The 26,084-nt window shown below is 41.5% G+C and overlaps 1 protein-coding gene and 1 pseudogene across 4 annotated transcripts; one reads left to right on the top strand and one right to left on the bottom strand.

Annotated features, from left to right (window-relative positions):
• The first annotated feature begins 8,304 nt into the window (after positions 1 to 8,304).
• LOC103972438 (auxin response factor 6) lies at positions 8,305 to 16,431 on the top strand. Of its 4 annotated transcripts, none has more exons than XM_009386779.3 (15): positions 8,305 to 8,765; positions 9,521 to 9,635; positions 10,809 to 10,927; positions 11,104 to 11,199; positions 11,278 to 11,334; positions 11,423 to 11,578; positions 11,706 to 11,790; positions 12,584 to 12,674; positions 12,743 to 12,907; positions 12,981 to 13,103; positions 13,334 to 13,409; positions 13,577 to 13,724; positions 13,878 to 15,070; positions 15,621 to 15,811; positions 16,061 to 16,431. In XM_009386779.3, exons 2-15 carry the CDS (start codon positions 9,593 to 9,595, stop codon positions 16,257 to 16,259), a joined length of 2,742 nt encoding a protein of 913 aa, XP_009385054.2. In that variant the 5' UTR covers positions 8,305 to 8,765; positions 9,521 to 9,592; the 3' UTR covers positions 16,260 to 16,431. The 4 variants fall into 4 exon arrangements, with proteins under 4 accessions (XP_009385054.2, XP_009385053.2, XP_065030532.1 ...); XM_009386778.3 differs by having other exon boundaries at positions 9,516 to 9,635; XM_065174460.1 differs by having other exon boundaries at positions 8,625 to 8,765; positions 9,516 to 9,635; positions 10,815 to 10,927.
• A 4,499-nt stretch (positions 16,432 to 20,930) lies between these two features.
• On the bottom strand, positions 20,931 to 25,808 carry LOC108951727 (small ribosomal subunit protein eS12-like; annotated as a pseudogene).
• Between the last annotated feature and the right edge of the window lie 276 nt (positions 25,809 to 26,084).

Here is a 26,084-nt window from a genome sequence, read left to right as displayed (position 1 = left end):
CTTCCCCTGGTGCTCCTTGCCACCGCTCGTGCTCACGAACTCTCCGACCGCCACGTTATCCAACATCCAGCTTCTCTCTTCGGCTTAAGAAAGAGACAGAACGAAGGTGAAGAGGGGTGGAGGCTTCTCGATGCTCAGAGATGAACGAGGTGGACGTACTTATAAAGGTGCTCGAGGCTGTTATTCTTCAACGGATTACGTCAAGTTCGATTACTGCGGATTGTGTTATATGTGTGTTGGATTTGGTTGTCTGCCCGCATGGATTACAACTTCCATCTCTTCTTTCGTTTTCCGAAAAATATTATCTTGTTGGCGCGACTGTAGGATTCACAGGTAACTGTTTTCCTTGTTCCGATCTCCATCTTCGGTTTTGGAGCAACTCGACATTATTTGTACAGATCGAAAACTCAAAATAGCTAGAAATGTCAACTTCTTATGTGATATAGCAAGAGAACTCCCCCTCAATCAATTTTGAATGGTGTTGGTGAACCTTTACGCCGTGACCGAGGTGTCAGCACGGCTTGATCCGGTCCCGGATGCGCAAGGTCGTCCACATTGATACTCGGGTGGTGAGGGTGAGCGTCAAGTCGGGTCGGGTTCGAACTTCGTCCCCCGAGCGCGATCTTCTCTCTTGACGAGTGGCCTGCTTCTTCGTCGCTGAGCTCCTGCACACAGGTCAAGGTCGGGAGGAGAATTTCTCGACTTGACCCCTCTAAAGCTTAAGTTAGCTTTTGATGGAATGAGGGAGAATTTAGTGTTCAAAGTGCCTCTCTTCATGATTAGAAAGGTTTAGCTTTTATACTTACGAGAATGAGTTGGTCGTATGGGTCAATTTACTGTGGTCGGCTCCTCGGGCGATCGACTGTATGAGCGTCGATCGACCTGCACGGATCGACGCTGCGCGACGTCGTCCCGAGCTCTTCGGGGTGGCTGTACTGTGATAATGTTGTCGTTCGTACAGAGGTGGGCGGCAAGCGACTGTCCGCCACATGTGTTGTACACCACATCGTACTTAAGGTTTTATATCTGTATCATCGTGTTTGCTTGCCAATGCCAAAATATGTCATATCAAGTGGAATGTGATATGGTCATCTGCATCCATGGTGAGCGTAGCATTGTGCAAATAAAATTATAATTTTTTTATGTTCTTTTCATTATATATATATATATATATATATATATATATATATATATATATATATATATATATATATATATATATATATATATATATATATATATATACATACATACATACATATATATATACATACATACATATATATATACATACATACATATATATATACATACATATATATATAAATGTATATATATATATGTATGTATATATATATATGTATGTATATATATATATGTATATATATATATACATATATACATATATACATATATATACATATATACTTATATATATATATATATATATACATATACATATATATATATATATATATATATATATCCCAAATTGTAGTTGTCTTGATCCTTTTTTATTGATCATTATGTATATTATTAATTGCAAAAGCTTAACTTGAGCTGTCCTTTATTATTTTTCAATAATATTTGTTGAGAATGATTATTTTATTAAATAGATGATGACTCTGAAGAATGATTCGTTCTGATGCAACGTTCATCTTCAATTTGGAATTGACCTGGTGAGAGTTCTGATGCAACGTTCATCGATGCTCATATGAATTGAGGAGATCAGCATCGATGTGACCGAAAGGATGTTGGCAAGAAAAAAGAGCCTTTAGCTCGCTTTCAAAAAGATGGAATCTTTACATGTAGATCCTCGAAAACCATGCCAAGAGAAGCAGCAAGAAAACCCGAAAAGGGAAAGGACACGATCTGACGAATCGCACCGCAATCGCTGGAAGCTGAGAAGACAACACGATCATGGTGGTGCTGCTCGAGGAGGCTGCCTTCTCTCGAGCTCTCGAGACGCGTGTTCCCGCCGCGGACGCAGCTGATGCAACCGAACGCCGACAGCTCTCGACCGAATCCGAGCAGCTGTCCTCCTCCAGGATCGTATCCAGCGTCGTCGCTCGTGTCGGCCGCCTCGCGCAGCTGGTGCCCCGCCACGGAGCGACCGCCGCCGAGAATGGTACCTTGGGAGACCGAGGGTAGCTCGGCGCCACCTCGAAGAAGAAGGAAGCTAGTTGCACCTCGGCCATCTCTTCCTGACCCGTATCGTATTGCTTTCAGTCTCGAGGACTTGTGTGCTTGTTCCTCCACGGCGGAGAAGGGAGGATCTTTATAGAGAAGAAGACGGGTAAATGCACCTGAACCGTTCCTTTATTACCAAAATACCTTCTTTCACCATTTAACCTGAATGAAGCAGCAGCTAAAAATGGATAAGGGTAAGTTTAGGAATAGGGGGTTTATGCTTCTCATGAGCTCGCAGCAGCTCATCTGCCTTCTGCATTCTTATTTCTCCAAGCCTAATCTTAGGAGTTAAAGGTAAGGAAGTGCTCGTGGTGGAAATAAAAGCTTGGTTTGGAGGGATTCATGGAGTTCATTTCCAGCTTGTGACTAAATACGGCTTAAGAGTGGGTGCCAAAAATGAGCATTTGACAGAGCTCTCTGTCATAATTTTGCCATTTCACAGCTGAGCGATGGCCATATTGATACTACAAGAAATGAACAATCCTAGGAATCACAATGCTGTGAAATCTAAGTTTAGTTTGATTTCCCTATTTCTTTGTTGATTCAGTATAATCAAATGTTCTCAAGTTTTTGCTGCAATGATGGATTTCATCTGTTGCATTTATCTCAACACCGATTAGATTCTGAAGACTTGACTGGTTACTTGGATTTCAAGGCTTGGCAATTCCGCCAGCACCGTCGCTCGATCTCGGGAGCTGCAGTCATGTCAGGGTGACCATTAGAAGCCAAATTCTCATACTGCAAACCATACACATGTCTGGCTATTGGACTCACAATCGTATGCGAATGCCTTTGCAGACCACACGCGTGGGGACATTTGCCGGTGGATCGCTGCTCCTTTCCTCGCAAATACGGCATCACTTGGAAGCTTCGTACCACCCAATAATTCTGAAGAGATGATGTAACAGAGCACCACAGGTTGCCTTGCTTGATCCTCTCTTTATCTCGCTTTATCTGTCGATCAGCTTCCGTGTTGTCCGTATTAGCTTAAGCTCGTAGACGAATTGATCGAAGATTGGATTCAGCTGAAGCAATTTAACAAGAAATTGACATGAATTCTTCTTCTTCTCCGAAGCAAGAAAATTGGGGATTCACAGCGACAACAAAGAATACGAAGACGCAACATTTGGCACGTCTCCCTCTCGTTCGCTGCCACTTACGACAAACCTCGCATTTAAGAAGAAGGCGAAGACGGCGATCGGAGTTGGACGTCCTGTGAGCCAGATGGCAAGCACGCAAGGATCAATAAATTCCTTGTCCAAAACCATGATTCAAATATCTACTGTAGTCCTTGTTCGTATGCATGGCATTAACTTCGAGATTGGAGACACCATCGAAGATCTTTTAGGGGCGCATGTTCCTGGGGAGAAGCACCAGGAGTTGCGGAGGGCGAGGGAACCAAGCGTTTCTTGTGGCTTCTCGGACAGGTGAAAGGTTGAATTGCTGTTTGCCACATGTCCAACATTCTCACCACAACATGAGATGATTAAGAACTCATCTTTCCAAGAATTTAACATCACAAATCAAGAACAGGGGGTTCCAGTGCAGATCGTAAAGTTTTGACGGTGGATCGTGGAAGACTCAATTGTCTCCTCCCAAGTGACCAGGGAGGAAAGAAGATGAAGCAGCACAACTCAGGATGAGATTGCTTTGACAGCATCACTATGACATTGATTCGTTTTAATTATCATCAGTGTCTTCTTCCCCGAAGCTATAGTAATCTAATTATGATGTCCCTTGCATGATTACATTATCATGGGCCTCCACATCTGACAAGGTGCCTTTAGGTTGCGTCGCATCGACAGTGATCGGCCACCATACAGTCGTATCTTTTCAGCTAATCTCAGCTTCTTCTTAAAGCATTAGCCTAATCTCAGTACAAAAAAAGTCAGATGTTTTCCAACAACAGAATGAGTACGTCCTGTGTTCCAATACGAAAGTTGACTAGTAATTCTGCTCTTTAGTCCAAATTTCCTGATTGCATGATCACAAGTTGCAGAGACAAGTATTGAATGAATTAAATCAGATCGAGTAGGTGTTCTTTCTTGGAGCCTTCACTTCATTAGATTCTGATGCAGCGGTCAAAATGTCACTTTGGATCATAGTACTAGTAACCAAAATTACTCGAGAGTTCATCTCAGATGATTAAGGTTGGTTTTTGTAGTAGTGCAAGTGGAAGTTGAAAGTGCCGATAGTGTGATTGCCACTGTTATCACTGCAGCTGTCTCACATGCCCAGCTCAAAATATCTTCAGCACCATAATGATCGAGAGCCTCGGGTCAACGTGTGATAAACATGATGGAGTGGCCGGTGGCTGTGTACTAAAAACATAATTTTCAGTAAAAGCATCTGATAAACCATGAAGGCAGTTCTGCATATGTTTTACTCTTCTTCCAGCCCAGCAAAGCTCGTCATTAGATCGTTGAAGAATCCAAAAGGAGGCATGGTGACTACTGACATCATCGGTCTTCAAAGCAATAAAGTGTTTGTCGACTTTCTCTCGTCACGAATTCCTTTTTCATATCATGTTTAGACTCCATCATATAAAGGCCCACTAGTATAAATCCAGTGCTTATTGTGCAAGAAAATGGTAGGATTTTCCTTTTTGTGAATCCAAGTTTGTGATCATTCCCTTGAATCAGCTAGATCTTGATAAACGATATGAGGACTGGAAGTCTCAGAGCTCAGCAACCATGCGGGAGAGCCTCAGATGAATGAGCTTACATATGTGATTAACCACCGGAAGACTAGAGCTTCTTATCAGTGTTCTGAATATGGGAATATGGATCAGATGGAAGCATTCGATCGATAACCTTACTGATCTCTTACATCTATCTCCATCCAGTAGAGACAAGTGGAAATTCTCCTAGTTCGTGTGAAAAAACAATGAACTGGACATTACAGAGAGTGCTGTTGCCACCAGCTTTACATTACCAATGGTGTTACAGGGACACACACCAGTTGCAGACGGAGAGCTTCTTTGATTGCCTGTGACTGTGTACCAATGGCACCAGTACTATTCTCAGTTGTGGAAGGTGGCCCACAATAAGAAATTTAATGAGATACATGCACGCAATGCATCCAAGAACACTTGGAAAATGTCACAAGGGAAGTCTGGATCAGGAAAAATAAACAAGACATTCCCACCTTGATGTTCATAGTTTATGTGCTCTTGGAGTCCCCACCCTCCTAAAATTCCTGTACATCCTCACTCATTTGCCATTTCTCGGTTGCTACTTTTCGCAAGTCGTCCTTGCCAAGATGCAGTTCCTATGCATCTTCGGTATGACCCCCTTGTACATCAAATTCTTACCTCATTCCATGAATGCACGCACTGGCATCTCAATCCACAAGACTGAGGGACCATTGGAGTGTTGAAAATTGTGGTCCTGTCGATCACTTCCAAATATAAAGATCAATTTGTGATTAGCAAAGACGCCATCAGTGGATGACACTTTAGAAGCTTGTGAGGTCCCATTCCTTTCTTCCTTGAGAACAACTGGCGTGAGATAAATAGCACCACATTACTATTCTGAATTTTCTGTTGGCATTCACTCTTATGGATAGCCGATGCTTGCTTACAAGTAGATCTTGTTTAAGTTCATACATCATTTTTATCAGTGAGGAAGAAAGGCTTTTTTTTTTTACTTACTTATAATTAATGGAAAGTTGTAGGTTGAATTTTTTGTAATACAAATCATTGGTGAATTCTATCAGCTTCTTGGGAACTTTCATCAACCTTTGCTAATCATGAAACCAAGCAACAAAATTACTGAGACTGAACAAAACCGAGAATATGCTGTCCTAAAACACCCCATGATGGTTATGTTTCATTTCCTTTTTGATGAAACTACAGCCACCATGAAGGAAAAATGAACGCTTCATTCACTTTCTGTTGCTAATCTGATAATTCAAGTATAGCTCTCTGGCTTGAAAGTTTCAATGCTAGAAGATCTCGTGGCATATATAATGTTGGGTGATCATTATACTAACGTAGCATGTGTGTGTATTTGTCTTGAAGCAGGCTAAACCTGTCACCAAGTCCCATTCTGAATGTCATCTCTGTGTGGGTATCGGTAAACATCGTGAGGTCTCCTTCTGCCGTTGAAACTTAAGGCACACAATTCATGCACCACATGCCATTAAGAACGATAGATCGAGTAGCAGCAGACAGGGAAAAGAGCTTACCAGTTTCAATAGTACTACAACAGTGGTAGGAAGATTTTGCACTGCAGAAGCAGAAGAATTGCATGGATAATGTTTGAGAAGTGGTTAATTTCATCTGGTTTAAATCTAAATTCATCGATAATTAAGCACTAAACATCATGCACATCCGATATGCTGCAAAAGAATTGCATGTCGAAGCATCGATTTCACGAGAAATACCAGTGAGTGCGATGGTCTGTCGTGCACGTCCGAGTGCTTCGCTTATCTTCCACCTGTGTATCTGATCAAGCCATTACCACAGACTGCTGGTTGCTGAGTTTCTAGGAAGAGATGTTTCTTAAGAAGTCAGTCGGTCAATTAGTTATGCGTACACATCTTGGGAAAACTCCAATAAAGGCAGCATAGCAAGTGGCCTTCGTAGATGTCTCTTCTCGTGCACTAAAGTAATAGGAAGTGACATTCCATTGATTGAGGAAAGGATGCCTCTTAGATCCCTCTTCGTGAGGGGTCCGGAAAAATAGGTAAAAGCTTGCATTATTTTGGTTCGTGACTGCATGTGGCCACAGATTCCTCGGTGCCCTGTGACTGACATTATTATTATAAGGCGAGGGGGAAGACAACTCCGATGGCTACTGACAGAACATTGGACAATGACTGCATCTTCCATGTCTTCCAACTCCTCCTTCAAAGTCGTCAATAGTACCACTCCGACCGAATGCTATGGCCAGGATAAATGTAGACTCATTACACCGGTGGAAGCTGCGCAAGGGAAAAGGATTTGTGGTACATAGATAATTTAAGTTCCATACGGACACGAAAGGATTGGAGTCTTGGATGCATGACGTGACGACGACGGCTCTCCTGCACAATGCGCATGTGAGGGAGTCTAATCACTGGATCATCACCCAGCCTGTAACGAGCACGGCCTTACGACCACCACACGAATAGCATCAGCTGAATCACACGATGATTCAGGTGATGCAGCCATCAGCGATGGGCCCTCCCTGGTCTCGGCACGGCCACGGCCACGGCCACGGCCGAGGCCAGAGGTCGCGGTGCATGTGGACGCCGAGGACTCCAAGGTATGCATGCAGCGAAGTCGAATGAATGGGGTGACTTGGGGGGATGATTCCTGGAGTTTGTTCCCGAGTTGGGACAGCTGAGAAACGCAGGTGCTGCTTGCTTTTGGGTTGTGCGAGGGGAGGAAGGCATGTGTAACACACAGACCTGAAAAAGGTGTGGGGGCGAAGGACCAGTTCTTCGCCCAAGTCTGTGACACCGTGGTCCATGGCTGCTGGTACAGTGGGGCTCACTGCCTTGGCAGGCACGAAGGAGAAGAGTTGTGCCGACATGAGAGGCTGCCTCACCACCATCGAGTTGAGAGATGGATGTTGTCGGAGTTTGGTGCCTCGACGTGGGCTTTCTCGTGCTACAGTGGCTGCAGGAAGCAGGTCAGCTCCATCAAGTACCGCAACTAAACATTGTGTCTTGGATCCGACCAAATCTACAAAAATGTAGGAGGAGGCACATTGTTTAATGTGATAAGCTATGGTCATCGAGTATCAAGATCCAAACTCTTCTATTGGTCGATCGCGAGACCACATCGAGTCCTCCTCCTCAGTTCACGGATGCCGCATTGCCGCTCGATGGAAGCTCATGCAGTCAACCGAGAGAGAGCCCAAGCTATCTCAGTCGAAACATGTGAATCTTCTATATGGTACGTGATACAAAGCGAGCGTCACATCACCGTAGAATAAACCATCACATGCGAATATTGTGTGTGCATGTAGCAATACTACCTGTGCCCTTTCTATGTGAACGGTTGTGGGAAGACTACGACTCGCTCCAGCGGCGAGAAGGTCAAACCCAAACACAACTGATCTCACCCTAATCCTTCTTCCGTCCTTTTTCTGTTAGTGCGGTAACGAAGAGAAATAATAATAAGCGATGCCTCCCATCTCGCGCTACTGTTGTTCATGTTAAAGCCTGAAACGAGGCGCCTCGAACTCTCTTCGGAGCTCTCCATCCAAGTGGGCGGGCGAGCAAGCAGGCGGTATCCGGCCTTCGATTGCTCCCTCGACAGGAAGGATCGTTGGGCGATGCCGCTGTTCCGTCGCAAATGCTTCTTTAACCACTGAGATCCCGGAATCCGGCGCTGGTTCCCGGCGGCGGGGAGCTGAGCTACCTAGGGTTCCGGATGAGACACCTGGGGAGGATGAACTCGCGCTAGGCTCTCCGACGGAGCTCTGCGTTCGAGTTTCTTGGGAACCGAGCTCGTTCTTGCGGTTCGAGGCGGAGATCGGAGGAGGATCGGGGTTGGCATCGACGTCTATTGCAAGAAAAAGGGCTCCTTTTTTGGTGCTGCGATGCTGTTAGTGCTGGTCCGGCTTGAAAAGGGAGTTACCGAGGTGAGATCTCTACTTCCTCCCTTGGGGCTTTCGTCTCGGATGCTTGGATTTTGATAATGTTTCTGCTGATATCATCAGGTTTTGAGGTTTTCGAATATTACTTCTGATCTAAACTTGAGCTTGGTTTGGGATTTTGAGGTTCAGCCGAGTCAATTTCTTCGTTGATAGGAGGGGGGGGTTTCAGATGGGTTTCTTTGGTCCGTTGGGATGTTTTTGTTCATCCGATTTGTAGCTCGTTGACCGTATATGTAGTCCGAGAACCTGGCGGTTGTCGATTGACGATGGAGGAGGAGATTTGCTTAGAATTCTGATAAGCTGAGACGCCGCGACGTCTATATTAAAGATATTTGACGTTTCTTACGGCTTTGGTATTTTTCGTAAACGTCAAAAGAATTATCTCTTGATGTCAAAGTTGCGACTTCTTTTGCTAGGGCTTGCATAGTTCAGCTCTGGAACTGATGATACTGGGAGAGCACATTTCTTGCAGTAGACTTGGCTTTGAATTAATCGCATCCGTTTCTCCTGGGGTTTTTATGCCAGTTAGTTTCCACCTTTTTTCCGTGTTGCATGGATTCCATACGAATTGAAGGGTAGAGGCTTTTGGCGAGGGTGAAAACTACTGCTAAATACTAATAATAATAGAGGAATGTGTTTCGCGCATTAAAATTTAAGAAAATGGGTTTTCTGTGTGAAAGAGAACGGCCAGTGTTTGTTGCATCTCTTACCCAAAGGTTTTGTTATGCTTTGAAGAGAAGGTAGCAACTTCAGTCCTGGGCTTGACGGTGGTGTGGTTCCTGTTGCTGCAAGCGCTCTATTAAGTACAGGAGATGAGGCTCTCGTCAGGAGGTCTGGGCAATCAGCAGAACGAAGGTAATTTTTTTTGGCTTTTTCCTCTTTTTTGTTGTTTAGCCCAGAAATTTCTGTTTACGGATGTGCATTATTGCTGGAAGCTTCAGATACTTATGTATATTCTAATCTTTGTTCATGATGATTCCTCCCTTGGTTCTGCATTCTTCAGCTTCCTATCATTGTGTTCTGAGATTTTCGACCTGGAAATGTGCATCGATAATGAATAGGGTTCCCTCTTGAAATTTTGGTCTTTGTTGCTGAAGCATAAGAGACCTCTGATCTGTGGGAACTTGGAAGGTTCAGCATTTGTCTTATCCTGGAATCTGTAGTGTTTCTGATGTCTGTTGTTGAGCTAAGAGCTACAATCAAATTCTTCATCGTTCTCCAATTCATCAGAAAAATCAATTTTGCATGCATAGGATGGGGCCTTCTAATTCAATTTTTTATTTTATTAGTTGTCTTTTACCCCCAGTAGGTTATCTCATCGGATATGTATGATTCTCAATTTATGGTCTGCAAACTAGTTAAACCCTTGTTTTTTCTCGTCTCAGGACATTCATAGGACCAAACTTCTCTATGTGCCAAACTAGAGCCATTCTATTTAAAACATAACATTTTTTCTGCTTATTCCTAAAGCCATCTGTTTCAAGTAAAATCAAACAAGGCTTGAAACCACCTTGAAAAAGCTATCTGAATGGCAAGTATAATGTTCTACCTATTGTTTAAGAGGATGTTTATGATGACATGAATCAGACTTACCTTCAGCTTCCCTGTATGATAGACCACAAATGCAGAAGTTGGATTCGATACCTGTATCTTCATTTCTTGACAGTCAACATCATAGACAAGATACTAAAAGATTTTCCTGAGCTGTTAAAGAGACATGCTTATTTAGATGGTTAAACACCAAGTTTAAATGTGAGGCTTTTTCTGTGAATAGACTTCCATGTGTTCAGTAACAAAAAGAGAATTTAGTGATTATTTCAGAGTTTATAGTTACTTCATCTTTTTCTTAATTATGTTTGGCAAAAGAACCAAGGAAACTACTGTGTGTAAACAACAGTGTGTATCTTCCAACCTGCAAATGAGTTGTTATTTCCTAATCACTGTGTTTCTGTAAACTTCACTCTCACCCATTATTACTCTTTTTGTTTTCTTTATTCTCATTTTGGTAATTGATAATTGTGGAACTAGAAGCAGAAGAACAGGTATGTCTGAATTCGGAATTATGGCATGCTTGTGCTGGACCACTAGTTTCATTACCTTCTGTTGGAAGTCGGGTGGTATATTTCCCACAGGGCCACAGCGAGCAGGTCAGATATTTACTCATTTCTAATTTGTTGTAAGGTACTAAGCAATACAATAATCTGCCAGTGTTCTGAACTTGACTTCTTGAGTTTTATTTGATGAGCATTTTTTGGTCATAACACGTGGAACATGTCATCTTTATGCTTCAAGGGATGCTATTTAATTTAGATTCTCTCTGAAGGTTGCTGCATCAACCAACAAGGAATTTGATTCACTCCCCAGCTACCCAAGCTTACCTCCTCAGTTGGTTTGTCAGCTGCATAATGTTACTATGCATGTAAGTTTCTTTTAGATACTTGTCACTGTTTCTAATTACATGATCATTTTCTTATCTATGAATGTCTGTTCTCTTCAGGCAGATGTAGAAACAGATGAAGTTTATGGCCAGATGACGTTGCAACCATTAAGCCCTGTAATGAACTGTATCTTCGCTTTCAATGTCTTACTATGTTGCACTTGAATATCCTTTTGGTTGCATAACTTTGCATCATATTCTGCAGCAAGAGCAAAAGGATCCTTATCTAATAACTGAAATGGGTACACCGTGTAAACAACCTACCAATTATTTCTGTAAGACATTAACTGCGAGCGACACCAGTACACATGGTGGATTCTCTGTTCCCCGCCGAGCAGCAGAAAAAGTGTTCCCTCCATTGGTAGATTTTTCTTGCTATGACAAGTTTGAATTGGAATTCAATACACAAAATAAATGATAGATATGATGAATCTAGAACAGAAATATCTGATCCTCTTATACTTATTCAAATTATGTTGCTCTTGTAGGATTTTTCACAGCAGCCTCCTGCACAAGAATTGATTGCAAAAGATCTCCATGGTAACGAGTGGAAGTTCCGCCACATCTTCCGAGGTATGTGTTATCAGTGAATGGTCTCAGACTTTGCTAGTCATAATTCATATGTTGTCCAATGGGCTATCGACAGCATTACATTAACATGTTCCACAGAATCTTATATTTCTTTACCACTAATAAAGGTTGAACCAAAGCTCTCGTACCAATAATGCACATCTTGATCTTGTGTGAAAGGTACTTCTACCAGAAGTTTGAGACCAATAGAGAGTTCATGCTGCTGTTAGGGGTGGCTTTGAGAATAAGTTTGCAGAGAACAATTTTGACAAGTGTGAGCAATGTTTGAGAACATGTCTGGAGGAAATTATCGTGGTTGACAGAACCAGGGTGCAGATACCATGTGGTGCAGTTACATGGATTGAAATCTACAGACGGGGAATTTAGAAATGGAAGGAAGTTCGAAATGGATATAATTGAACTTACAAAAACAGTGACCTAATTCCAACAGCAGATGTTCTGTGGTAGAGATACACAAACTATTTGCTGCTATGATATTATTTTGGATCATAATAAAAGAATTAGACTTCAATTTCTTTAGCAAGTATTTGCTCAATAGCAAGGAATGCATATTAATCACATGGTGGACCTGTCTTACCTTTTCTGACATACAACTTTTAGATGCTATGTGTTTTCATTTTCATTCTGCTAGTGCGTTCTAAATTCTGAACAACAGCTTCCAAAATTTGGTAATACTTGTAGCTCATGCACATTTTTCAAGTAAGATTTTTAGCCTGTATTGCATGTGTGACATTATATCCTAATCACTGAGGGCATTATCATTTTCCTGATGCAGGTCAGCCGAAGAGGCATCTTCTTACAACAGGATGGAGTGTGTTCGTGAGTGCAAAAAGACTCGTTGCAGGGGATTCTGTACTTTTTATATGGTACTATTACAATTAACTTTTTTTGGCATTGTCTTTTAATCTCAATACTAAGTTTTTTGCTTTGATAGGAATGATAACAATCAGTTACTTCTGGGAATTCGGCGTGCTAATAGACCACAAACAGTTATGCCTTCATCTGTACTGTCTAGTGATAGCATGCACATAGGGCTTCTTGCTGCAGCTGCTCATGCTGCTGCTACAAATAGCCGGTTTACTATATTTTACAACCCAAGGTAAACTGGCACAGCTCAAAGATCTGTCTTATGCTTGTTTGACTTTGATTAATGTTATATCATATTCTTTCAGGGCAAGCCCTTCTGAATTTGTTATCCCACTAGCTAAATATGTTAAGGCTGTTCATCACACACGTGTTTCTGTGGGTATGCGTTTCCGGATGCTTTTTGAAACAGAAGAGTCAAGCGTTCGACGGTAAGTTTGAGTTTACCTACCAATCCTGTTAATTTAGGTTCTTTGGCATACATATTTTAGTTGCATCACCAAGTGTCGTGATAATCTTTTATCGTTCCCTTCAAGTATTGTGATAATCTTTTCTTGTTCCCTTTGTTGTTACTGCATACACAAGTTTTTATTCAGGATAGATTTTTGACATTCCATTCCATAATATTCCACTCATGATGATTTCTTCTTTTGTTTATCAGATACATGGGCACAATTACAGGGATCAGTGATCTTGACCCTGTCCGTTGGCCAAATTCACACTGGCGCTCTGTGAAGGTAAATCTTTCTGCAATATCAATTTTTTAATCAAAAGGGTTCGTCTCTGAATAAATGTTGAAGGTTTACACCTGTCTGTCTGTCTTATGGAACTTTGCAAAATCTGCTTGGAGAACATAAAGATTTGCTGCTGTCCTGGCTAAACTCCTGGTTCTCATTTTATTCAGGTTGGCTGGGATGAGTCAACAGCTGGACAAAGGCAGCCCAGGGTATCACTCTGGGAAATTGAGCCTTTGACAACCTTTCCAATGTATCCATCTCCTTTTCCTTTCAGGCTTAAGCGTCCATGGCCTACTGGATTGCCCTCACTCTACGGTATACTTTATGATTTCTTGTTGTGTACAAAAATAATTACAGCAGAAAGGCCTTCACCAGTTTTTTCCAGCTATAATGATATGTTTATATTTTGTATTGTTCATTATTTTTAGTGCTGTATTGCCATTCATCTTAATGGTCTTTCCAATTTAGGTGGAAAGGATGATATCAGTCTGAATTCACCTCTATTGTGGCTTCAAAATGGTGGAAATACAGGACTTCAGTCACTGAATTTTCAGGGTATAGGTGTTACACCTTGGACGCAGCCAAATTTTGATACTCCGATACTTGGTCTGCAGCCTGGCATGTACCAGGCAATGGCTGCAGCAGGACTTCAGGAAACGAGGACCACGGAGACTACAAAACTAATATCACCTTCAGTGCTGCCTTTCCAGCAAACTCAGAACATAACCACCAGAACATCTCCTATGCTACCAAGTCAGGTCCTAGAGCATGGTCAATCTCAACCTCCTCAAACCTTTCTTCAGGATATTCAAATAAACCAGGTGCAAAGCCAGTCTCAAGCTGAATTTCTTCAGCATCAGTTGCGGCAGGAATACTCATTTGGTGAGCAGCAGCACCAGCAAGAAATTTCGCAGCAGCAACTGCCGCAGCAGAAGCAAACACTGCATCATCAACAAATACAACAGCAGAAGTTTTTGTCTACTCAACAAGTTTGCACTGGAATGTCAGCCTTGCCTGAACTTATCTCTGAATCACAATCTCCTTCAACTGCATTGCAAAATATTTTGTCGTTTTCCCAGTCACAGAACTTTTCCAACTCCAATGGTAACTTTGTCCGAACATCGAATGCCTCCTCGCTGCATGATATTTTGCATCAATTGTCTCCAGAGGATGCATCAAATCTACATAGTTGGTCAAGAGGCAACCAAGTATTTACCTCAAGTCCCTGGCCCTCAAAGCGGGTGGCAATTGAGTCAATGCTCCCTTCTGGTGATCAATGTGTGCTGCCACGAGTGGAACAATCAGGCGTATCACAACCTAACATTGCTCAGCGTTCTGTTACATTACCACCATTTCCTGGAAGAGAGTGCATGGTGGATCAAGATGGTAACGTGGATGGCCAGAATCATCTCTTGTTTGGTGTTAACATTGACTCCTCACCACTTTTAGTGCAGAATGGTATGGCAAACCTAAGCAATATCAGAAATGAGACTGATTCAATGAACATTCGCTATGCTGCTAGCAATTTTGTGGCTTCCTCGGGAAATGATTTTGCATTGAATCAAACATTGACTGGTTCCAATAGTTTAGAGGAACCTGGATTTCTGCATTCCCCTGAAAATGTGGATTCATTAAACCCAAAAAGCAGAACCTCTGTTAAGGTCAGTGATTTATCCTCGTTGACCTCAAGTTAATTTTGCTGTTCTCTGGTTTGAATCTTTTTTAACAGCAAAACTTACTCGAAAATTACATATTCTGAGAATTTAATAAAAATGCCATAAGTGAACACCAAATGAATGAGTTTTTTTTTTCATTTGAAAATAATGGGAAAAAAACACTCTCATTCATTAGTTACATGCCTAAATTTAGTTTCAATGATTAATATGGTCATTTTGGGATTTTTCACTCTTTGTACACATGCATGATATTTAATAGAATATTTGTTTCCTTCAGTTGCTTGTAAAAGCATTTGAGAATTATTGCTTCACTGTTTAATGGATCTAAGCTAAATCATCTTTTGACAAAGTGACTTGATGCTTGGTAAAACTTGCACAGATGGAAAGATTATTAACTGGTCATTAAACAAACTTGCTGGGAAGTATTAAAATTAGTTATCCAACTCTTCCAGTTAGTCATTTTACATGATAAGAACATGATTGCCAGTTGAACTGTCTCCTGTAGTCAGCTGATCAGTATAATTTGCAATTACAGGTTTATAAATCAGGGTCTTTGGGAAGGTCACTGGACATTGCCAAGTTTAGCAGCTACCATGAGCTGCGTAGTGAGCTTGGTCATTTGTTTGGCCTAGAAGGTCAGTTAGAAGACCCTTTGAGATCAGGCTGGCAGCTTGTATTTGTCGACAGGGAGAATGACATTCTTCTGGTCGGCGACGATCCCTGGCAGTAAGTCCATTCTGATCATGTCATTATTATGTAACACTGTTTCGTATCTTATGGTCATACTTCACTGACTTTGACAAGATCATCTTTTTCTGTTCAGAATTTTTACCACCGTACCTATTGCATTTTCTTAATAGCAACTAGATCGGAGTTCAAGATTTTGATATTGACCACAACTTTTAAGATTCTAGTTTGATTTCACATCTCAAGTGTGCTTCTCTGACATTTTTTTCATGATTATGCCTTCTCCAGGGAGTTTGTGAACAGTGTGTGGTGCATCAAAATACTTTCGCCACAGGAAGTGCAGCAAATGGGCAAGCAGAGTGTTGAATTCCTTAACTCAACTTGCATCAAACGGCTCCCAAATAATAGTTGTGACGACTACATCAACCGGCAGGATTCGAGAACTGTGAGCACCGGGATCGCATCTGTGGGGACACTGGAGTACTGAAAAATGAAATCAGAATCTTCACAGGCTCGCAATCATCCCATCCATCCCATCTTTTGCTGCATTTTCTTGTCTGAGGTGCTCATGAAGCGCCGAGTAAGCTAGCTTAATTTCTGCATCTCTAATAATTGTATCATATACTATTTTCTCATAATGAGAGTATACAATTCCAGTACTCTGAACTTGTATGTGAGCGTAGGCTGTGGCATACATATATTCCTGACCTAGTTGCTTTATCCAATTCCTTTCCTCTGCATTGCCGATGAACTGTTTCCATTCAGGTTGCTGACAGGGGAAAAGTTCTTTCCACTAAGATCATCTTCTGCCCCAGATTTAGAGAGTGACATCCAGATCTGAACCACAAAAGATTATATTTCTGGGGCCCTGTCTTGAGTGCTGGAAGTTGCACTCCCCCTCCTCTCTTCGGGTTGCCCAAATGGACTGTCCTGCATTATCTCCATTGCTGTCCTTTCGAAGAGGTAAGTGAATCATTGATTTCGATTCAGTTCTTGTGCTGTGTCGGTTTTGTATAGCTCACCATCCGCACTGTGTTTGACAAATGAAGTAGCAGCAGGATGTGGCCTCCATCGACTGCCACTCAGCATGTCTTCATCCATGGCAGCTGCTTTCACCTTTCATCAAAACATTGATGATGATTCTGTTGTTCCTTTCGTATCCATGGGTGGGTGGGCACAGAGGCCTCAGATGTCATCTGCTTTGACCACTTTATGCTCGGAAAGTAGTATCTTTCTCAATGTGCTTTTTTTTTTATTTCTGTTTTTTTCGTTGATAAGTGTGAATTTTGATGAAATCAACTCCTTGTGGTCTCCATGGAGATCTTTCCTTTGATCTTCTTCGTCTCCGTAACGCTGACATCGGCGGTATCTAAGGCGAAGAGGTGTCTTTTCTGTCGAAAGAAGGGGTAAGAAAAGGACCTGGGATGGTTCCATGGGGAAGAAAAAAAGCTAGGAAGGATGCAGATGATCTGGCAACTCTGCCCTGTTGTTGGCATGTCCAACAGCCTGCAAATAAGTACACCATGGCATGTCCAACAGCCTGCAAATTTTTTTTAATGCGGGAAGATGATAGTTGGCAAATTTCTCAAACAAATCTTTTTATTTTTATTTTTGTTGAGCGTTCCTTTGACGTTCTTCTTTACGTCTGGCCTTTTTCTTGACTATTTTTATCTTTTTACCTTTACTTCTTATGATTATCTCCTGCGTCGAGTTCTCGTAAGAGTCATTAAATCTCTCGTTTTCTTCCTCCTTCATCCTCAATATTTGTAGTATCAAAGTTAAGTTTCAATCTAAAATAGATATTGTGACTTTCAATGACATTTCCATATCTCAAAGGGGCATAGGCTGGGCCTATTTTTATTGTCTCCTCCTATACTCCTCCCTCTCTCTTCTTCTCAATCGATGGCCCTAGTTTGGGGTGTGTGGACAACAAGAAAAGTCGACTCCTTCTTGATCATGTGGTGCGTGTGGAGAGAAAGATCATGCGGCGATTTGAGAAACATTTTCATCGCATCTACCATATGGATCACTACTAAAGAGGAGGACAGTTGATCTTCTTCATCTACTCCTACAGATCTAAAATTTTACAGGAATATACGATCTCCCTAAGTAACAAATCTGCCTTGACACGTGCAGTTTTTACTTTTACGTTTTTAGTTTTGCGCACCAATCTTCACACAACGATGAAGCTTTTTCTTTAGGAAATCTATGATTTTTGTTTTCTGTTCTTCTGCTGTACATGTAATGCTCTGTCTAGGTTTCCCAACAATGGTGTCAGAGCAAGATTGATTTGTGCGACGATTGGTTTTTAAACTACATGTGTTGCTAAATCACGTAGAATTATTTTTGTGATTATTGTGATTTTTTATCGTAATTTTCAAATCTAGGCTGCACCTATTTTCTTTGTTAAAAAATGTTTTAAAGAGGCCTTTTGACATCAAAAATGTTGACGTAAAAGAGGGAGAAAAGGCAGCAATTGTTGCTACCCTATAGGTGGCGACTAGGGTTTTCTAACCGCCTAAGAGTCCCTATGGCCAAGGATTCCTAATCGCATGGGGCAAACTAGCACCCAGGGTTTCTTGGTTGCCCATGACTACCCTATAGCCAAGGTTTTCGGGCTATAGAGGGGGGCCAAGGATTCTTGGCTGCCCAAGGCAGTCATTAGACCAGGGATTCCTGACCACAAGGGTAACCCTGGTGGCCAAGGTTTCCTAACCGCATATGGCACCCTAGGGTAGGGTACCCCCAAATCTATAAAATAATTAATTAAATAGTTTAATTATTTATTATTATTATCTAGTAGTCCTACATGATAATGTGTACATGTAATGTGTGATGTGTGATGTAGACGGATGATCATGGACTATGTGATGTGATTATTATTATTATTATTATTATTATTATTATTAGAGCCTGTGAGCTTTCATTTTTTTTCTTATTTATTATTGGGCCTACGTGCTTATAATTATGTTGTAATTACATGAGGAGGTGTAGCGGGAGCGTGGAGGTGACATCGGGACCCATGAGGCCGAGATGAACGATCCGACGTATGAAAATGCGCTGAGATGTCGACGGAACCGATGAGGATGAGATGGATGATCACAGGACATGGAGATGCATTGTTGCACACATATATCGTAATATGAGTGATTGGGCCCACTAGCTCGAGCTTGATCAACTATGGTCCATGATCATCTGGTATGATTGCTCATGTAATGTATGATTGATTATACATTTACTAGATATGTATATCTATTTGAATACGATATAGATATATATTAAATATATATGTGTGTGACACATCATAGGATACCAAATCAAAAGTCTCTTCTTGATCACGTGGTGTGTGTAGAGAGGAAGATCTACAACGATTTAAGAAACGTTTTTGTCGCATCTACTATGTGGATCACTACTAGAGACGAGGACAGTTGACATCCTTCATTCTCTCCCATAGATATATAGGTTTTAAGGGATATACGATCTCTCCAAGTAACATATATTTTACATATGCGCAGTTTTCGATTTTGTAGGTTTTTACGCACCAACCTTCGCATGACGACAAGTAACTTTTTCTGTGAAAATTTTGGGATTTTATTTTCTATTCTTCTGTTGCGCATGTGATGCTGCCCCATATTTCCCATTAGTGATATCAAAGAGAGCCAGGTTGCTCATATGAAAGATTAGTTTTTGAACTACAAGTATTATGTTGAATTGTATAGAATTATTTTTACGTGATTACTATAATTTTTTATCATAGTTTTCAAATATGGACTACACCTTTTCTCTTTATTAAAAGGTGTTTCAAATCAATGTTTTGTCACCAACATTGTTATCACAAAATATAGGAAAAAGGGCGGCAACTGTTGTTGCCTTGCGATTTGGCTGAAGGCTACTTACAACCGAGAGCACACCTTGTTACTCTCGACTTGGCCAAAGGAAGCAAGGTCGAGAGCAACAAAGGTGCTCTTGGCCTGGGGGAAGGCAGGCCTTACAGCCAGGGTTTCCTAGTTGTAGGGATAACGTTGGCAGCTAGGATTCCTAGCCCCATAAGGCAAGCAAGCAGCCAGTTTCCCCGGCTACAAGGGCTAATAGTCGATTCGGTGACCTGAGGTTGGCCCAAGCGTTGGTACCGTTAGGCCCAAGCGATGGTACCACATGAGAGTCGGAAAGCATGTGTTGCACTTTTTCGAGAAGTCTGACGGTAGTACCGTTAGTGTCGGTGGTAGTACCGCCCAAGGCGACGATGGTACAGTCAAAGCCTAGATTCTCAGGCTCTGTTCGACAGTAGTGCCACTCGGTGCCGGTAGTACTACCATCAATACCTTGAAAACTCGGGGATTTAAAATTTTAGCTTCATTTTTGAAGTCATTTAGGGTTTCTAAATATCTCATTCATACTTGCTTAATGCAAGAGGTGAAAAAGAAGAGAGAAGAATGAAATATTATGAATTGAAGCATGTAAACTCTATCAAAATGTGTTTGAGTCTCTTCCTCATTGAGTGTAGAGGTTATACTAAGAAGGTGTAAGGTCTTGTATAAAAGAGAGGTATAAAGGTTCTCTCCTAAACCTATGAAAAGGAGAAGAGTTGTAACAAGAGTAGTTGATCTTCGCCCGTCGGAAAGAAGATCGGTAATAAAAGCTAATAGCCTCGAGGGAAGAAGAATCGAGAGTAGACGTAGGTCGGGACAACCAAACCACTATAAATCGGTTTACATCATTTTCTTGCTTTCCCTTGTTATTACTTCTTAATTTACTTACTCATTATCTCAAGTTTTATCAATCGAAATGCCGTTACGATCCTAACAGAAAGATGATGTTTAGTTTAGTTTCATGATTAATAAAATTTTTAGGATGTTCTTGTTAGTTAAAATGTGTCTTCTAGTTGAATCTCCTAAGATGAAACTACAATCATCGTTATTGATCGACATATCATGCAGGACCTAGTGATACAGGGTTGGTGATGTGACTCGATCTCATGAGGTCACAACAGTGACAAGAAAGCTAACTCAATAAAGTCATTAATTGCAACTTAGATGCGCACGATCTTGAGGTTTATTGATGGTTGAATGATGTATTGTGTATAATTATTCTCGATATTTACCATAATCTAAATCTAACATTCACCCATCACACTATGCTCTCAAATACATTCTCAAGAAACTTTGGAATAGGCTCTTTTAACTTTGATATTTGATTGAATCCTCGGAACTTTGACTAATTTAAATATCAAAAGGGTTTCATTGTATACAGCTGACACAGTTTAAAAGAAAAAAAAGATCTCGACCCAGATAGATCCCAGTCGTCTCCCAGTAACTCAACCTAAGATGGACAACGAAGCCGAACTTGGTTTAGGTCCAGCAATCGCCAGATACTGTCACTTGGAAAATACGTGTCGATACGAGATGAGAAATCATCTGAGAAACCATCTGTAAAAGACTACAGCCCTTTCAGAATTGTCCTTGGACCAAATTGTGTAAAAGAAACAGATTGCTGTATTACCCAATTCGATATATGCAAAGCTGTATTACCCAATTCGATATATGAAGGCCCTCTGATTCTTCACCATAATCCTGTTGAAGAGCATCAACAGAATGTAGCATCATGACCAAAGATGATAAACAAATAACATGTATAAAGACTGCTTTTCAAGTGATAGCAGTACCTTGACTACCACACACCAACAACCCACAACTTTTCTGGCCTTTCCCTCTGAGTCGATCTTGCATACCTGCATTCCAAGCATCAATCAATTTAGGAAAAACACATTAGGGCAGAGCATGACACAAGCAGTCAGTACCGCAAAATAAAGTAAAGCCAAACGGCTGCAAACTTCTATGCCTTGACAAGAGAATAAAAGGTGATATCCAATTTGCCAGCCAAAGAGTCCTTATTACAGCCCAAGAAAAAAATAAGTTTTTATTCCACAGCCCAATTTCCTATCATTTTCTAGAGGAAAAAAAAATCAGAATACAAAAGAATAAATTTCCTACATGTCTGGAAGAAGGTTTTCTAAAATGTTTTTGTTTTCCCACCATCAATAACTAATGTTGCCCCCCAAAAAAAAAATCATTCTCCATTAATATTTTAAGCAACTAAAGACTCCCTAAGTAAAAGTATCGAAAAAGGAATTATAGATATGCAATAGATACTAACCCCTACCCACTCGCCAAGGGTTTTGGCACTTGGCACCGTGACTAGATGCACATTATGATCAGCACAAAGCGCTTTGACTAGCTTGACATAGTCGGCCTGGTTGCAATCCTCGGCCAAAATACAAAGCTGTGCTGCGTGCTTCTCAATTGCTTTGGCAGCTTCATGGAGCCCACGAACAAGCCCATCATGAGCCAATGATTTCTACGTCAAAAGTTGGAGAGCGGTCATCAAATCCATGGGTTCTCCAAGAACTGGAGCAGATTTTTCAGCATCTTCACTGATAACCACAGGGAGAGTCTATAACAGTTAAGTGGGTATACAACAACATGTAAGGTATATGCTTAACGCCTGTGCAAATTTAAATGACATGACACGCATAATAAGAAACAAGTCAAAATAAAATACTGGAAAATAACTACTGCTTTAGAAAAAAAAATGAAATTCTAAGCATGTATAGTTTATTCAGGGGTATATGACAAAATATCATCAACTAAAATGAACAATGACTTATCAAGCAGTAAATTCAGTTATTACCATTGCAAATAAGTTACAGCAGTGTCAACAATACAACTAACATGAAGGCTCATTACACATGTTAAAAAGAAAAAAAAAACCATAAAAGAGAACTGTGGTGGTTAGATTGCCGTCGAATTGAAACAGTAGACAAGATAAGCTGTATTTAATGAAATTGAACTTCAAGGACCAGGTCAGGCAAGTAAGTTGGTTAAGCAAGGTCGATCCGATTAAGCCAGGAGAGGAGAACAATAAGATCAGCTACCAAGTACAAGTTTGTGATCCCACCTATGATCGTCTGCAAAACTGCTGTTCGGCTTCTGTAAGTTATTAAATTGAGGTGCACCAGATACACACCTCACTGAAATGAGGATGATAAACAAAGGATGATAACACACAAAAAAAATTATAAGAAACCAGAATGGATAATTCTTTGCTGTTCAATAATGAACAGATAATGAAGACATTAGTTCAGGCTTATAAACAAACTAAAATAATAATATTTCCTTTTTCAGAAGAAGGGCATCATGCTCCTCACAATTAGCATAAAGAACGAGAAACAAAAGATATAATCATCCTGGATATATCAACTCAGCGTCACGGAAGCAAAAGAGATTGCAGCTAGAAAAACACATCACAGAAACATAATCAAAACAACAGCCGAAAACAGAGAACATTAAGCATCAACAACAAATTAAAGGAAAAAAAGAATATGAAACCACAGATTCCAGTAACATATTGCAATAAAAAAAAGCAGTAGCACAACGATAGAGAGGATGAAAAAGGATGCATAAGGAATGAAGAGTAAGAACACATCAAAAAGCAGCAGAAGGGCAAAAAAGAGCATAGCATCGGCAAAATAGGAAAGAACAGAAGAGGGAGAGAGAGAGAAACAAGAAAATAAAGAAAAGTCATATGGAAATTTTGATTTCTCTCCTCATGTTATCTAAAAGACTCATTCCCCCGCTCTTTTCTCTGGGTTTTCTCCGTCATACTGAGGATCTTGAACAAGTTGACACAGATCCATAGAAACAATCGGTGGAAGCAACTAGCGCCCATCTATTCTAACCATAAAGTCCATCCATTAGGTAGAACCAAGCATCAAACAACCAAAATAACAAACATCAATCCAAACGCAAGAATCAAACAAAAACATCAAACTCTTAGCTAGTTCCAAACGGATCAAAGGAAGACGAGGGGGGATGGGTTACGTACGCGGCCATCTCCTTCTCGCGCAAAAGATCTGGATCTCAGGAACAACAGAGGAAGAGAGAAGAAACCGTGCGAGAACGACTCGAGGAACCAATAACCGTAGGAGAGAACGGGAGTGGAGGGTTTAGGGTTTCCGGAGCGGGAAGCGAGACGAGGTGGCGTCTGTATACCGGTCTTTGTTTCGGGTCTCGGTCCGTTTCGAGCCCGGCCCATTAAACCTGCATGGGCTTATGAAAACCCACGACCCGAAGCGTGGGACCTACCATCCGTGTGGGTCGGGACCCATGCATCATGGGTATGGGTATCGTCAACCCCTGATGGTTTCAGGGGTGTCGGAGCCACCAAAACAAGAACGGAGACGATCGAAGAAACCTCCCTCTTCTCTCCGCTACCTGTGCAGGGGATCTTCTCCCTCCTTTCTCGGTTAAGCTCGACCTAATGGACTCCAACACATTCCATCTTTTACTTCCACATTCCATCAATGCTCGAGAAGTACCTCGATACGTGCTCAAGGGCATCATCTTTTACTTCGTTTTAAGCAGCTCAAGGATGCCATCTTTCCCGCACGCATGCAGCCCTTTAAAGTGGGCATCGACTTCTAATGATAGGTTGCAATCATTGGAACATTTGACAGACGCTTCCGTAGATCCGTATCCTACATCACGCAATGTCCAAAGCGCCCGTGCACGCGCAGCCCCATGGCACCAGCTAGGGTTAGCTGGCCTGCAGTCCTCCTCGCCCTCTCTGTCACGAGTGGTAGAGATGTTTCACCTTGAGACGACACCCGGGTCCTCGTAGTCGAATTGACCACTGTAGATTGCAGGGCAACAGGGAGAGGTCGAAGACGATGAAGAGCGATCCAGATCTGGAGACAGACACCCCAGATCTCGGGACAGAGACATCACGCCACCTGATATCATAAGCATAAATGCCTTGTGTGGCAGAGTTTTGTTTGGGGGCAAAAGCTTTGAAGCTTCAGACACCACAGCTCGCTTTCCTCGACCACCACAGCTATGATGTAGCTTTTCTTTCTCCTTTGCTTTTGTTGTGAGTACAGTTTGCGTTGCATCCGAGCATGAGATGAATTGACTCACTTCTTCTGTGGCTTCCCCTTCCCCCGCAGTGCATGTCGTAAAACCTCATAGTCAATCCGACAAAAAAGGCAAATATATGTTGTGCCATCACCCCAAGATTCGTTCCAGAAATCTTTGCTGCTTGAAACAGTTGACTGCATCGATGGATGGGGGCAAAGAAATCACTAACCAGCCTGTCCCTGCAGGAATTCGTCTTCCCCGACACAGTCCCCAAGCAGAGATATTTGACATGGTCGTGGTAGATCTCACTGTACTGATGAAGATAATAATCCATCTCCATTGCCCTGGTTGTGTTTGTGCATGGCATGTGGCCGCCCACACACGATAAATGCCTAGAATGCATCTGCAAGTAGATATGTCACTTCCATGAATGATCGATGGAGATGGTGAGTTTACTGGAGCAAAGTGAAAACTAGTTTGCAATTTCTCCTCATCGTTAGCAGCAATCTACAGGACAAGTTCTTACGCTATAAGATCCTAGCGAAGTCTGTGTCTCTTACCTACTGCAGCTGTAATTTGGAGAAGAAGAACACTATGTGAGCTTCGACATGATGCAGTGGTGGATCAACCATAAGAAAATTGATGTGGCATGCATGGCTAGACAAATCATATAAGATTAGCATAGTTATTTTTGTTGAATGAACACATGGAAAGCTGCTGCAAACATACCTAAAGGTCAGAAGCTTGAGATGCAGAGAAGCCAACATTACCCTAAAGGTCCAGAATCTGGGTAGAGGAAGCACTAATTCTGCAACAACAACAACAACAACAACAAATTAAAATGAGACCATTTGGAGACAATACATGCCTAATCTTACGATGAAAGAAGAGTCATTTCTACTTCTACCCAGTCCTTCGACCGTGAGATATAATTTGTTTCTCTTCTTGTTGCCTTCATGACCACTGAGCATGACTTTGGCCATCTCTTTTACACTTACAATGAGGCTGGCTGTGTCTTGTCCCAACCTTCCATCCGAAGCATAAACTTTTGCTGAGTGTTCCAAAACCCACTCATAGTCTGTACTGTGCCTACCTGAATCACATGATTGCGGGTTAGCGTAAAGGATGAAGGAATTATCCAAATGTGGGGCTGAACAATGCATGTCGTGTACAAAATATAAGTTCATTTTCCAAAGAACAAAGAGGTTCCTACAAAATCCGACTCGGAAAAGTGACACGATTCCATCTAAGACTGTTTGACTACTCTAAAACAGTATCACGAGGTAGTCAAGGCTTGGTTCTGATCTGCTCACGATCCTCCAGCCTGTTCTACAAACCTGTGATGCAGAAATCCTGCAAAATGTTTGCCTTTATGTTGATGGTGTCTGTGGAAACATCCC

The sequence above is a fragment of the Musa acuminata genome, chromosome BXJ3-11, assembly GCF_036884655.1.
Source record: "Musa acuminata AAA Group cultivar baxijiao chromosome BXJ3-11, Cavendish_Baxijiao_AAA, whole genome shotgun sequence".
In the NCBI taxonomy this organism is placed as follows: Eukaryota; Viridiplantae; Streptophyta; class Magnoliopsida; order Zingiberales; family Musaceae; genus Musa; species Musa acuminata.
Note: the sequence above shows the minus strand (reverse complement) of the source record. Positions and strands in the feature narration are given on the sequence as shown.